A 14,281-nucleotide genomic window follows, 5' to 3' on the forward strand; every position below is an offset into this window, starting at 1 on the left:
AACATGATTGACACAACCGTAATAATAATCATTAAACGGCCTTGGACGTGTCATAAGTGTATGCCAACATAATTCATTATTTTACATTAACCTGTTTAACTGCATTGATATGGCTTAACTGATCATAGTCCAGACTCGTTATAGATGCAAATAACATGCAGTTGATTCAGGGGAATTTAAACATATATATATATTTTTTTTTAGGTCTTCTGTTTTCCCACCTTTGTTGGTGAATTCATTTCCCATCATGAAAATGTATCCCCATTCCCAATCAAATACCTTCATCGATATCACAATTTGTTGGGGGGACAAATACAGCTTTTTACTCCAATTTGGCAACCCTCATAGAATCCAACATAGCACCAGTATCCCAAAGTATTAAGCAAAAACAACCATAGAAAAAACGTAAGGCTACTATTATATTATAAGTATTTCGGGTAACAATCTGGTTGATTAACAATATTGGGTTGTTAACATGTTTATATATATATATATATATATATATATATATATATATATATATATATATATATATATATATATGTGGGACACAAAAAGGCAGTGTGGAGCACCATTGCCCAAAATGCATTGCCCCAATAACTTTTAAAAGATTGTTCTGAAGTTTTCCCCACAATTTTTTTTATCTATGAATGAAGTCACACAAAAATGTGTGTATATTGCTACGATTTAAGTCTCACAAAAATATATGTATTTTCACACGAATTAAGCCACACAAAAACGCACAAAATCTGCTGAAATACTTTTTGTACATATTTGCACGAACTGAGTGTGAGATTGTGTTGGAAATGTATACACTTGAACGTACTGCTGTCAGTGTTCTACAATTTTGCCATCTGTAGTCTAAAAGCATCCACAGTAATTAGCATCCATTTGAATGGCTTAAATTCCATACTTTGACACCTTGCACTTTCCCCAATGAATAAGTTGACACGCAAAAATTGTACCTGCCACACATGTCCTTGAGTAGCCGACCGTCAATATAAAAGTGTATGTCATTATATCTTTATCCTGTTACGTTAAACATTCCTATTAACAACAATATTCCAGGAGGCTTTTGGTTTATGATTCCATGCTGCAGATACTGGGGCCTGATATTTTGATAAGGGCAGAGTTGGGTTACCCTCAGCTGCTCTGGGGAGAGAGCGAGAGAGAGAGAGCGAGGGAGGATTTTCGCATTCTTATAAAGACCGCTGGATGCGCTTGTAGTGCTCAGTAGACAGACACACATAGAGAATACAGTTGTGGCAGGACTGGACCGGTAACGCAGAATGGCTCAGAACGGAACTACAGAGAACGGGGTGACCGGGGCGAATGGCGATGGGAGCCCTCCCATGCCTTTTCCCCAGCCCGTCAAAGTGCAGGAGATACGCCACACCAAGGTGAGACGCACGTCTTATTAAGTAACATAGCAGCAATCACTGAATAGTGAAAATGTAATGTGAAAAAAAGTATTAAGCCGAAACATCTGAAACACCGGTATGCACAACTTTCGAAACTTTTTAACTGTTTTGAACTATATAAATATATAAGTTTAGAAACTTTTTAACTGTTTTGAACATAGTACTACTGCATTGTTGGGAAAGAGCATTCAAGAAAATAATTTCACTGTGCTAGTTAGTGCACGTACTGTACTAGTTAGTGCACGTGACCATAAAAATGTGAAACTTGAGTGTAAGGTATAAGGTATAATATAATGTCAAAGTACATGTTTAAGACATCATAAGCCAGGGCAGGTGAATTTCGTCAAGTTATTCTAATGCATGTTAGTCTGTAGCCTGTGCACAGGCTAGAGTTTGTGGTTTGCCTGTTGGTGTGCTATTCATGTCTTCATATTGGAGTTGGATCCAAAAGATTGCATTAAAAATATATTTGAAAACCAAAAAACACACTTGAGTTATGCTCCTGTGTTATATAGCTTACTGATAGTAGCCTAATGGACAAGAGTAAAACAGTATTTTTTTAAAACAGCATCTTTCTTTGTGTCCAACAGATTTTTATCAACAATGAGTGGCACACCTCTCTCAAAGGAAAGACGTTTCAGACCTTCAATCCAGCAACAGGTGTCAAAATCTGTGAAGTGGAAGAAGCAGACAAAGTATGTACCTAAAACATTAATTCATGTTTGATTAGGCCCATGTCTTAATTACTAAGTTGACTTGAGGAAAAAAGGAATGTTTGCTAAATCAAATTAACAGAATTTGATTACTACTACTGCAGTGATCCTGTCTTTTCTCCACCTCTCCATCTCTCTATCTCTCTATCTCTCTTCATCTGGTTCTGATTGCCATTTCAGGGACTGCAGGGGGTCTACTAAAATATATATATATATCAATCAATCAATACCAGTCAATAGGCTACCTGTCAGTAGGCTACCAGTCAATAGGCTACCTGTCAATAATCTACCTGTCAGTAGGCTACCAGTCAATAGGCTACCTGTCAGTAGGCTACCAGTCAATAGGCTACCTGTCAGTTGGCTACCTGTCAATAGGCTACCTGTCAGTAGGCTACCAGTCAATAGGCTAACAGTCAATAGGCTAACAGTCAATAGGCTAACATTGCGGCAAGTGCCGTTCACTGCTGGTAATCCTTCTTGACTTGGACATGTTTGCCAAGACATGGCTAACCTTAGTTTAAACAGCTAAAACTCTTAGCGAAAATCTGTTTGGAGTTACTACCTTTTTAGCTAATAGTCTGTTAGAGACTACACTTCCTCTTCCAATTATAATGTGGGGAGGTCAAAATAATGAAAACTATTTACCAAATATATCATTTGAAAATGTTGATTACTTCTCATTGCCATTATGATTCACCTGATGATTTTTTAAACATTTTACCTTCATTTTACTAGGCAAGTCAATTAAGAACAAATTCTTATTTTCAATGACGGCCTAGGAACAGTGGGTTAACTGCCTTGTTCAGGGGCAGAATGGCAGATTTTTACCTTGGGGATTAGATCTTGCAACCTTTCGGTTACTGGTCCAACACTCTAACCACTAGGCTACCTGCCGCCCACGATAAGATAAGACATGAAATAAATGTTTTTACTAACGAATGACGGGGGTCCCTGGGTCGCCAGTTTACCTGGGAGGGGGTCCCTGGTCAAGAAAAGATTGAAGACCCTTGATCTCGGCCAATATGTTCAATTTCCTTTTCCATAGCCTAATTTAAAACCGAGAGAGTGACTGTCTATCAACTCAATGTCAAGGTCCTTTATTAGGCTACAGACAAAAATACATTTTTGCAAATTAATTAGGCCTATCAATTATCATTAGCCTGCTCATAATTGTAACTTATGCAAAACAATATTACCCATAGAAATGTTTTAGGTAGGTTATCAGTTGTCTGTGTGAAAGCTGTTGATGTGTACCTGCAGGCAGATGTGGACAAGGCTGTAAAGGCTGCCAGGGCGGCCAGCCAGAGGGGCTCGCCGTGGCGAAGGATGGACGTGTCAAGCCGGGGGCGACTCCTGCACAAGCTCGCTGACCTGATGGAGAGGGACCGGGCACTGCTAGCGGTAAGTTGTGGATATAACGGCCTATTAACATTATTTGTCTCTAGACTGTAGAAGGCTACAACTAGCAGCCTATTGGTCAACTTGACATCTGTCACTTGCGTTGTGAAGGTAGCCTATCATCTAGTTTGGGTGTCCAGAGAGAATTGACAGCAGCAGCGCAATGCACCAGACGCTGAAGGTGCATGATCTGTGATTGAAAATCTTTTCCAAGCTTCTATGTCGCGATTCGAGTAATATATATTTTTCAGTTCTACACTTGTTGCTATATAATCCCCACACAACCTTGACATTCATTCTAATATTGTTGGTGAGTGTCTGTGTGACATTAGGCCTGTGTGTGTTACAAGAGAAGACCGTAATTGGGAAAAAGTTTAACTGACATGGAATTGTATTGACAGTGGACTAATGGAAAAAATACCAAAATATAGTTTTGGAGTGTAGTATTAATTTAACCTAAAAAAATATAACAGCCTTTTGTCAATAATCAAATAATGTACATACAAAACATCTATCAAAAACATATTTTTAAGTTGATTGACATAGACTGACCAGGTGAATCCAGGTGAAAGCTACTGTATGATCCCTTATTGATGTCACTTGTTAAATCCACTTCAATCAGTGTAGATGAAGGGGGACACAGGTTAAAGAAGTTTTAAGCCTTGAGACAATTGAGACATGGGTTGTGATTGTGTGCCATTCAGAGGGTGAATGGGCAAGACACAAGATTTAGGTGCCTTTGAACGGGACATGGTAGTAGGTGCCTTTGAACGGGACATGGTGGTAGGTGCCTTTGAACGGGACATGGTGGTAGGTGCCTTTGAACGGGACATGGTGGTAGGTGCCTTTGAACGGGACATGGTGGTAGGTGCCTTTGAACGGGACATGGTGGTAGGTGCCTTTGAACGGGACATGGTGGTAGGTGCCTTTGAACGGGACATGGTGGTAGGTGCCTTTGAACGGGACGTGGTGGTAGGTGCCTTTGAACGGGACATGGTGGTAGGTGCCTTTGAACGGGACATGGTGGTAGGTGCCTTTGAACGGGACATGGTGGTAGGTGCCTTTGAACGGGACATGGTGGTAGGTGCCTTTGAACGGGACATGGTGGTAGGTGCCTTTGAACGGGACATGGTGGTAGGTGCCTTTGAACGGGACATGGTGGTAGGTGCCTTTGAACGGGACATGGTGGTAGGTGCCTTTGAACGGGACATGGTGGTAGGTGCCTTTGAACGGGACATGGTGGTAGGTGCCTTTGAACGGGACATGGTGGTAGGTGCCTTTGAACGGGACATGGTGGTAGGTGCCTTTGAACGGGACATGGTGGTAGGTGCCTTTGAACGGGACATGGTAGTAGGTGCCTTTGAACGGGACATGGTGGTAGGTGCCTTTGAACGGGACATGGTGGTAGGTGCCTTTGAACGGGACATGGTAGTAGGCACCTTTGAACGGGACATGGTGGTAGGTGCCTTTGAACGGGACATGGTGGTAGGTGCCTTTGAACGGGACATGGTAGTAGGTGCCAGGTGGGTGCAACTGAATATTAAGAAGGTGTTCATAATGTTTGGTATATTCAGTGTATAGATGAGTTAGAACAATGTTTTGGCCAACTTAAAATGTGAGGCTTATGCTACACCATCATTTGGTGGGTGTTTATATTTCTCCTATTTCATATATGTGCAAGGTTGTATTAATATGCATGTATGAATTGGAAATGTGTTTTCTGCATAGCGATATCCCAACTCTCCCTGAGAGGGTCTGCCATAATTAACAGCAACCCCTGGTGCTAGTAGGGTTACGTGTCCTGCTCCAGGCCACGTCAACAGATTCTTCACCTTTGCGGCTCGAGGATTTGAACTAACAACTTTTCAGTTTTTGGCCCAACGTTGAAAAACACAAGGCTACCTGCCGCCACTTCTCCAAAAAGTTGAGTCAACTCAAAAAGGCTGTGGAACTACTGTAGTTACTAAAATATCTTGAGTTGGGCCACCTTGGATTATTTTAGACAGTGCAAATCAGATATTACAGTGGTGGGTGATCCAAGCCAAGTTCCAATGCCTTCTCACATGTTCCAATGCCTTTTCAATTGAGTTTCCAGATTGCATTAGGAGTCAGATTTGTAAATGAAACGTTACAGATGAGAGTGAAGTCATATTATGGGATCGCATGTGGCTGCTAATTGAAAACATGCTCTGGGAGGGCTGCTTGTGCTGGGGTATCGCTAATTACGCTAACCCCTGTTCTGTTTGTGGGGGAAATAAAGACCAGATATTGCGTTTAGCTCAATGAAAAGATACAGGATAAATCTATTGGTGTTCTAGCTCTGTGGCAGTGCTTCGTCTCTCATTATCTGTCCATTTGCATTGGGTTAAATTAGATCTTATTGGTCAGATAGCCTACATATGTCATTGCTGGTGCTGCACTTTATCTGGTTCTCCCATAGAGATAGATAGAGGACTCTAGTGCCCAAAAGTCTGATTTAGCATTGGCAGTGTCATTGAGGCCTTTCACCATTTTGAAGTAGCCAACTCGGTGGGAATTCCAATGGGTTAAGGAGCACAAATGGATGTAGCTGGTCCGCACTCAAAAAGGAGATTCAAGGTTTCTTTATAGTATTTTGTTCATTCGGGGGTAGGTAGATAGACAAACATTTCGGCCTTCCTAAGCCTTCGTCAGTGTAATTCACAAGGATCACATAATTCCATCAGGGTCATCAGGAGGGATCAGCTAATGAACTATACTCGTAAGCAAACATTCATTCCATAACTGCAGGTGGCAGTAAATCGCCAGCCTTGACTTTATACCTGTTCAGACAACACACTCCAGGTGGCAGTATGCACCCTTTCAGTTTGTTTAACAACTCATAGAAGAAGTACTAGAACAAAATTGACTACTTCAAAATGGTGATGCCAGTGCACTCACAGATGCCATAATAGGACTGATACAAAGTCCTCTATCATTCTCTATTGGTTCTCCCAAACCCCAAGGTAAATCAAGCGCACCTCAAATACTTTCAAGTAGGCTTATTTTAAAGTATTTGACGTATGTATTTGACCCAGGTTTTTGGTAAACACTTGACTTGTGTCCCACTTGGCATGAGACAGTCAATTAAAGAACTTGAGCATCATAGCACCATATAAGTGTGCAAATCATGTTTGACACAGTGGGTCTCACCATACAATATTTTTCTCTTCCCCAACACATTCGGCTTAGTGGTTTCAAGCAGCTTGTGTCCGTCAAAGAGTTTAGTAACTTACGTACAGTCACTTTTTGAAATACTGTCAAATGCACAACGTCATGGATTGCTTTTGTCAAGGTTTCTGTCCACCCCTCTGCTCTATAGAAATTATTATTCATCTAGATTTCAAAAACATTTGATATGACATTCAGATTCAGATGGATCTGTTGTATTTTCTGGTCATCTAATGTTCCAGCTCACAGCAGCCTTGGCTACACAGAGAGACAACCGTGCTAGCGATGGCAGCCATGCCGTACCCTGGCCTCTGCTCAGCCTCCTATTAGCATTATTATTATTAGCATTATTACTTTTCTTTCTGAACCCATGAACTCCCACAGCATATTCACTTCTTGGCGCACGTCGAGGGCATAAAACATTGTTTTGTAGCAACCAAGGGGTTGATGGTGCTGCGCTTGCAGCCGACTGAGTAAAAGATGACAGAAACTATCAAAATAGATTTTTGAGAACATATATTATTAGTTATTTTTTGTTCCACAACAGATATTTTTTTCTCCTATTGAGATGATTCTGCCTCAGGTTTCCCAGAAGTTAGGATAGCCTGCATTAATGTGGCCTTAATGCACTATGCTCAATGTTTCTGATTCTCTTTTACAGACTATGGAGACTATAGACACTGGGAAGCCATTCCTACATTCTTTCTTCATTGATCTGGACGGCAGCATCAAAACCCTTAGATACTATGCCGGTTGGGCCGACAAGATACATGGCAAAACCATGCCTGTAGGTAAGTGTCTCTGTGCTGCTTTAAAACCTTTTAGATTGCCAGGCTATTACTTTCACCTACAGGTATAGTGCATTATGATCTGTTAAAAGCACGTAGGATTACGACTCCTTATAACGTCTCATTATCATCTCGTAATGATCCAGTTATTACCATTTCATACATTTATAATACAACAAGATTTCCAAACAGTGTTATTATATGCTTATCACAGGTAATAATGCATTATAACAGCCAGCTTTTATTAAAGTATTTCCCAAAAAGGTCCATGACCTGTCAATCTGATCAAGCTGTTTCGCAACAATCACTTGTCTCTCTCCTTTGTGGCGTAATGGCTCACATAGACTTTCTGTCCACTATATGATTAGCCCACTGGTTCCGCCCAGTCGTCAAGAAACAAGTTAATTAGCGGTCGAGTCACTCAGCCAATCTGTCAATTGTCCGCAGCCCTGGGTGGCATCTCGTCCGTCCTCTTAATACTTCCCCCTATTGCAGTGTCAAAAACCATCCTCGGCTGCCACGGCAGGACGTCAGATAGACAAAACAGGCTTCCCTCTTTCCTCCTGATTAGATTCCAATGGGGCAGTTGAGAGACGAAAGGCTGGCGAGGACAAAGGAAGAGGAAGAGGGGGCTGATGGTAATCAGCGAGGTGCAACAGTCTGTGTCGGGATTAGCTGAGAATCAGACACTCCAGATCAGTGCCTGATCAACGCCTCTGAGTTAGCCCCCCCTCTCCTCTCCTCTCTCCTCTCTTCTCTCCTCTCTTCTCTCCTCACTCCTCTCTTCTCTCCTCACTCCTCTCTTCTCTCCTCTCTTCTCTCCTCTCTTCTCTCTTCTCTCTCCTTTCTCCTCTCTTCTCTCTCTCTCCCTCTCTCTCTCTCTCTCCCTCTCCTCTCCTCTCCTCTCCTCTCCTCTCCTCTCCTCTCCTCTCCTCTCCTCTCCTCTCCTCTCCTCTCCTCTCCTCTCCTCTCCTCTCCTCTCCTCTCCTCTCCTCTCCTCTCCTCTCCTCTCTCCTCTTTGCTCTACTCTCTCCTCTCTTCTCTCGTCTCTTCTGTCTCCTCTCCTTTATCCTCTTACCGCTCTCTGTATCAGGAGCAAGTCACTGACTTAGATCATTATTTTCCTTTTGTAGATATCTGCAAGGCCCTCTCCTCTATCAGCCTCTGTCAGTAGCAACTCCCAGACTAAGATGACTATCCCCTGGTATAATAGTCTGTATAAGTCACTCCTCTACCTGTCAGGAACAACTCCCAGACTAAGGTGACTATCCCCTGGTATAATAGTCTGTATAAGTCACTCCTCTACCTGTCAGGAACAACTCCCAGACTAAGGTGACTATCCCCTGGTATAATAGTATGTATATAGTCACTCCTCTACCTGCCAGTAGCAACTTGGTGACTAAGAAACAGCTCTGGGCCTTGGCCCGGAGTCTGGTTGAGCAGGTAACACTCTCACCTTTAGAACCATATAATACCCCCTGAGATGGGGCTGCTGGTTTCTGCTCTCTCTACTCTGTCTCTCTACTCCTAACCTGTCATGAAAATAATACAAATACCAAAGGAGTTTGGAATTCCTCTCTCCTTAAAAAAAACACACAAAAAAACCCGCTCTGGGCCTAAATAAGCAAAGGTGCACTGCTCAAAAGTAGTACACTACATAGGAAATAGGGTGCCATTTGGGACACAGTCTAATTCCCTGTACTCTACTGTACATCCCATGTCCACTCCCCTGACTATGGAAATGGAACCTTTGATAAGCTGTAAAGTGTGGGATGAGTGGGCTCACCCAGGACACAGGGAGATAATGGATCCTGGGTGTGTAGGAGTCTGTCTGGCTGTAATCACCACATACATCAATAGAAGAAACAAGACAAGGTCAGAGTCCCGGAGTGAGACTGTCAGATTGAACCCGTTATCTAGGCTATCAGCTGGGCTTTTGACATGTCCGTGTGTGGAAGTGGAGGGGGATCATGCAAAATGTCACGGAAGGAAGAAAGGTGCCAAAAGTAGAGCACTATATCGGGAATAGGGTGTCATTAAGGCAGCACTGGAGTGAGTAAGTTGTTCCCGCTAGTTGCTATGTCAGAAGGGTGGACCTTAGTTGCACAGATACTGTGGTACAGTAGTGAAAAAGGATTTTGGAATGTCTTGTGTTGGTGTAAATTCATGTTACTGTGCAGTATTATACATGTATTTTTATAATAGACAGTTTCCTGTCTTTGTTTTATGTCGGACTACCTTAAGAGTTGTGCTGTTAGAGTTGAGGGCACTAAAAAGTTTGGTTGCACCACAGTAGACTATTGGTGGAACAATTGCTGCAACGTATGTGCAACATGGCACACTAACATGTTGTAACCACAGTTGTTTGTGCAGGGTTTTAACAAACCTTTAGTACCCACAACACCCCAAGTAAGTACATTCTGCTGAACAGAGTAGTTTAAGGTCAAGTCTATCGCATAAACATTCCAACTTAACTTATTTATAGTTCGACTGTATTTACCCTAAAAAGCCAGTTGACTACTACAGACAAAGAGGAGGGTGGGACATTGCATTCCCCCCGCCCTGGGGGGGGAGGGGTTAGAGATGGGGGACGCTTTTAATTGCCCCTCCATTCCAAGAAGGTCAAGGGTGACATTTCACTCCAAACAATAGGCTTAATAGTCTGGTTATTGGGGTCTCTGTATCTGCCCGCTCTATTTCCTTCTATTAAACAGGACTTTCAGCCATGTGAGTAGCAAGGCACAGGGACTTTTAGGACGGGCAGAGGGGGAACATGACTGTGTGCTCCCCGTTTATATGGAGACTTTAATAAGGATATTTTTCACCATCATTTCGAAAATGCAAATGGTTGATGTAGCAAAATAAATGGGAAAGGATGCCACATTTAAACAGACTTTAAACTAAATAAATGAGAAAGGATGCCACATTTAAACAGACTTTAAACTAAATAAATGAGAAAGGATGCCACATTTAAACAGACTTTAAACTGAATAAATGAGAAAGGATGCCACATTTAAACATACTTAAACTAAATAAATGGGAAAGGATACCACATTTAAACAGACTTTAAACTGAATAAATGAGAAAGGATGCCACATTTAAACATACTTAAACTAAATAAATGGGAAAGGATGCCACATTTAAACATACTTAAACTAAATAAATGGGAAAGGATGCCACATTTAAACAGACTTTAAACTAAATAAATGGGAAAGGATGCCACATTTAAACATACTTAAACTAAATAAATGGGAAAGGATGCCACATTTAAACAGACTTTAAACTAAATAAATGAGAAAGGATGCCACATTTAAACAGACTTTAAACTAAATAAATGGGAAAGGATGCCACATTTAAACAGACTTTAAACTTAATAAATGAGAAAGGATGCCACATTTAAACAGACTTTAAACTAAATAAATGAGAAAGGATGCCACATTTAAACAGACTTTAAACTTAATAAATGAGAAAGGATGCCACATTTAAACAGACTTTAAACTAAATAAATGGGAAAGGATGCCACATTCAAACAGACTCTAAACCTGAAGTAATATGTCATTTGGAGTGGAGAGAGATTGATAATGAGTCTCTTGTTGTTGTGTTGTTGTTTTCCAGATGACACGTTTATGTGTTTCACCAGACATGAGCCCATAGGTGTGTGTGGAGCCATCATCCCAGTAAGTCAGACCAGTGTTTTGTGTTTGTGACTCTGTAATAATAATACATGTAGAATCTGCTGGCAGGGTGTGAACAAGTACTAAACACATGCTACTGCTGTACAACAGCTAAACACAATGACTTGGCAAATAGAAGTGGTCAATTTGACCTACATTGACTGAAAGATGCATGCGTACACACGCATGCACCCAGCCACCCACCCACCCAGCCACCCACCCAGCCACCCACCCAGCCACCCAGCCACCCACCCACCCAACGACCAGAGGTGTACAGTGTCTGAGGTGTACAGTGTCTGAGGTGTACAGTGCAGTGAGTTTACCTTCACTGTAACAGAATCCCCACAGACGATAACCATGGGACACAGATACAGTACAGGCCTACAGTACAGCAGACTGTTGGACATTTACGATAGTGATGGACGCACCAATACCCTCCTTTATTCTAGAGACAAGGGAGGATGTTATCGTGAGTGTGCGTGTGTGTGTGTGTGTGCGTGCGTGCGTGCGTGCGTGCGTGCGTGCCTGTGTCTGTGTCTGTGTGTGTGTGTGTGTGTGTGTGTGTGTGTGTGTGTGTGTGTGTGTGTGTGTGTGTGTGTGTGTGTGTGTGTGTTTCTGTGCCAACACAAGAGCCGTTCATCATGCTTTTTACTGTCAGTGCTGTCACCCCAAAAACCATATTGTTGTGTGCCTCAGCACCAAGGGCATTACGTGTCCCTGGCACATACAGAAATATAACTCTTAGCATGCGTGTTGACAGTCATAGATCAGTAGAGCTGCAGCAATAACCAGATAGTTCAATCAGTCTGCGCCCCAAATGGCACCCTAGTACCTACATAGTGCACTACTTTTTGACTGACCACTATAGGCTGTAGTGCACTACATTTGACTGAGCACTATAGGCTGTAGTGCACTACTTTTGACTGAGCACTATAGGCTGTAGTGCACTACTTTTGTGACTGAGCACTATAGGCTATAGTGCACTACATTTGACTGAGCATTATAGGCTGTAGTGCACTACTTTTGACTGAGCATTATAGGCTGTAGTGCACTACTTTTGACTGAGCACTATAGGCTGTAGTGCACTACTTTTGACTGAGCACTACAGGCTATAGTGCACTACATTTGACTGAGCATTATAGGCTGTAGTGCACTATATAGGGAATAGGGTTCCATTTGGAATGCATTAGAGTAAATTATCCCATTATATTCTCAGGTAAGATCTTTCTTGAAAGTGCATTTTGAGGTAAATGCAACTTTATTTGGAATGATACAAAAATTAAGCTTTGAGTTTGGATTGGTCTTTAAAAATAATGTTTGTAAGTGGTCGCAGTAAACTGTATTTTACCTAAGGTTCCAACTTCAACTCCATCTGAGGGTGAAATTAAATCCTGGACATGTACTGGAAATCTAATCCTAATCTCTACCTTTCTTCACAAAGCATTCTCTCTCTAAATCCAACTGAAGTGTACCGTTACAGGAACATGACTGTTTACAACTATACATTAAGGCTACGTCCCAAATGGCACCAGGCTCCCTATATAGGGCACTACTTATGACCAGGGACCCCCACTATATGGCGAATAGGGTGTAATTTAGGATGCACCCTTGCAGATCCAAAAACACATCCATATTTCCTTTTTGATTATAACATTGTCAGAAAGCTTGGGGTGGTATAGTGGTCCATGTAGGTTAGAGTAAAGGCTATCACATTGCACCGTGTTCACTAGAGTCTAGACCAGACTGGGGTATCATTTCTATTCCTACATTTTGACTGACTGAATGCGGCCGATGGGCTTTCTCTGCTAGCATAAGTATATAACTTCTTATGTTGCTCCGGCAACAAAGGAACAAGCAGGCTGTTGTTCGACATGGGAGATTATATCATCAAAATGAAATTTATACTGAAGGACGTCGTGTAATTACTAAAAGCACAACTGGCACTCACGCAGACCATGAGTCATCGCTTAGGAAAAACAGGAAGCTTGTATTTTGGGTTACACATCCCAAAAAATCCCTAATTGTGGCGGCTGTATCCAAAGCATTGTAAAAGTTAACAATGCTTAAACAGTAAACATTAGGATTCTTACACGCGTTTGCTGTCTAATTTGTGTTTGAGGGTCTGGTTATTTGTTCATTTATTTCATTAAGTTCTCTGTAGGGAAAATAACAGGGCAGAGAGAAGAGAGGTTTTCGAAGCAGATTGTTTGAATCATCACTTTATAGGATGACAGCACAGCGGTCTTGATTTGCTCTCTAATCAAATCATCATAGTACATCTCTGTACTGAAAGAGCTATATCTTGAAAACTTGGCTGCTGACATGCAACAAATAAAGGGATCATATTAACACTGGACTAATGAAGAAAATACTAAAAGATCGTTTTTGAGTGAACTATCCCTTTAAGTTTTCAACCTGCCTGTCAAATATACACTTGTTTTGTGTCTCCTAGTGGAACTTCCCCCTGCTGATGTTCATGTGGAAGGTGGCCCCGGCGCTGTGCTGTGGTAACACTGTGGTCATCAAGCCAGCCGAGCAGACCCCTCTCACAGCCCTGCACCTAGGATCTCTCATCAAAGAGGTGAGAGAAACTTTTAGGAACAACAGGGGCCTCCAACTCCGTTGCTGAAGAGCTATACTGGGTGAGCATGGTGCAGACTGAAGGGGCTGTGATCGGTTGATTATTTGGAATGGTCAGGTGTGTCAGTGTTAGATTGGTTGATTATTTGGAACAGTCAGGTGTGTCAGTGTTGGATTGGTTGATTATTTGGAACAGTCAGGTGTGTCAGTGTTAGATTGGTTGATTATTTTGAACAGTCAGGTGTGTCAGTGTTAGATTGGTTGATTATTTGGAACAGTCAGGTGTCAGTGTTGGATTGGTTGATTATTTGGAACAGTCAGGTGTCAGTGTTGGATTGGTTGATTATTTGGAACAGTCAGGTGTCAGTGTTGGATTGGTTGATTATTTGGAACAGTCAGGTGTGTCCGTGTTGGATTGGTTGATTATTTGGAACAGTCAGGTGTGTCAGTGTTAGATTGGTTGATTATTTGGAACAGTCAGGTGTGTCCGTGTTGGATTGGTTGATTATTTGGAACAG

The 14,281-nt window shown here is 41.9% G+C and overlaps 1 protein-coding gene across 1 annotated transcript in view; it reads left to right on the forward strand.

Moving 5' to 3' along the window:
• The first annotated feature begins 1,058 nt into the window (after nucleotides 1-1,058).
• LOC106562593 (aldehyde dehydrogenase family 1 member A3) overlaps nucleotides 1,059-14,281 on the forward strand; it is a 30,114-nt gene continuing 16,891 nt past the window's right edge. Inside the window, exons 1-6 of the mRNA XM_045689474.1 lie at nucleotides 1,059-1,400; nucleotides 2,012-2,116; nucleotides 3,395-3,535; nucleotides 7,383-7,512; nucleotides 11,125-11,186; nucleotides 13,636-13,764. Of these exons, the coding sequence (XP_045545430.1) occupies nucleotides 1,290-1,400; nucleotides 2,012-2,116; nucleotides 3,395-3,535; nucleotides 7,383-7,512; nucleotides 11,125-11,186; nucleotides 13,636-13,764 (678 nt within the window). The 5' untranslated portion in view covers nucleotides 1,059-1,289. The remainder of the gene's footprint in view (nucleotides 1,401-2,011; nucleotides 2,117-3,394; nucleotides 3,536-7,382; nucleotides 7,513-11,124; nucleotides 11,187-13,635; nucleotides 13,765-14,281) is intronic.

Source organism: Salmo salar, chromosome ssa11 (genome assembly GCF_905237065.1).
Source record: "Salmo salar chromosome ssa11, Ssal_v3.1, whole genome shotgun sequence".
Lineage (NCBI taxonomy): Eukaryota > Metazoa > Chordata > Actinopteri > Salmoniformes > Salmonidae > Salmo > Salmo salar.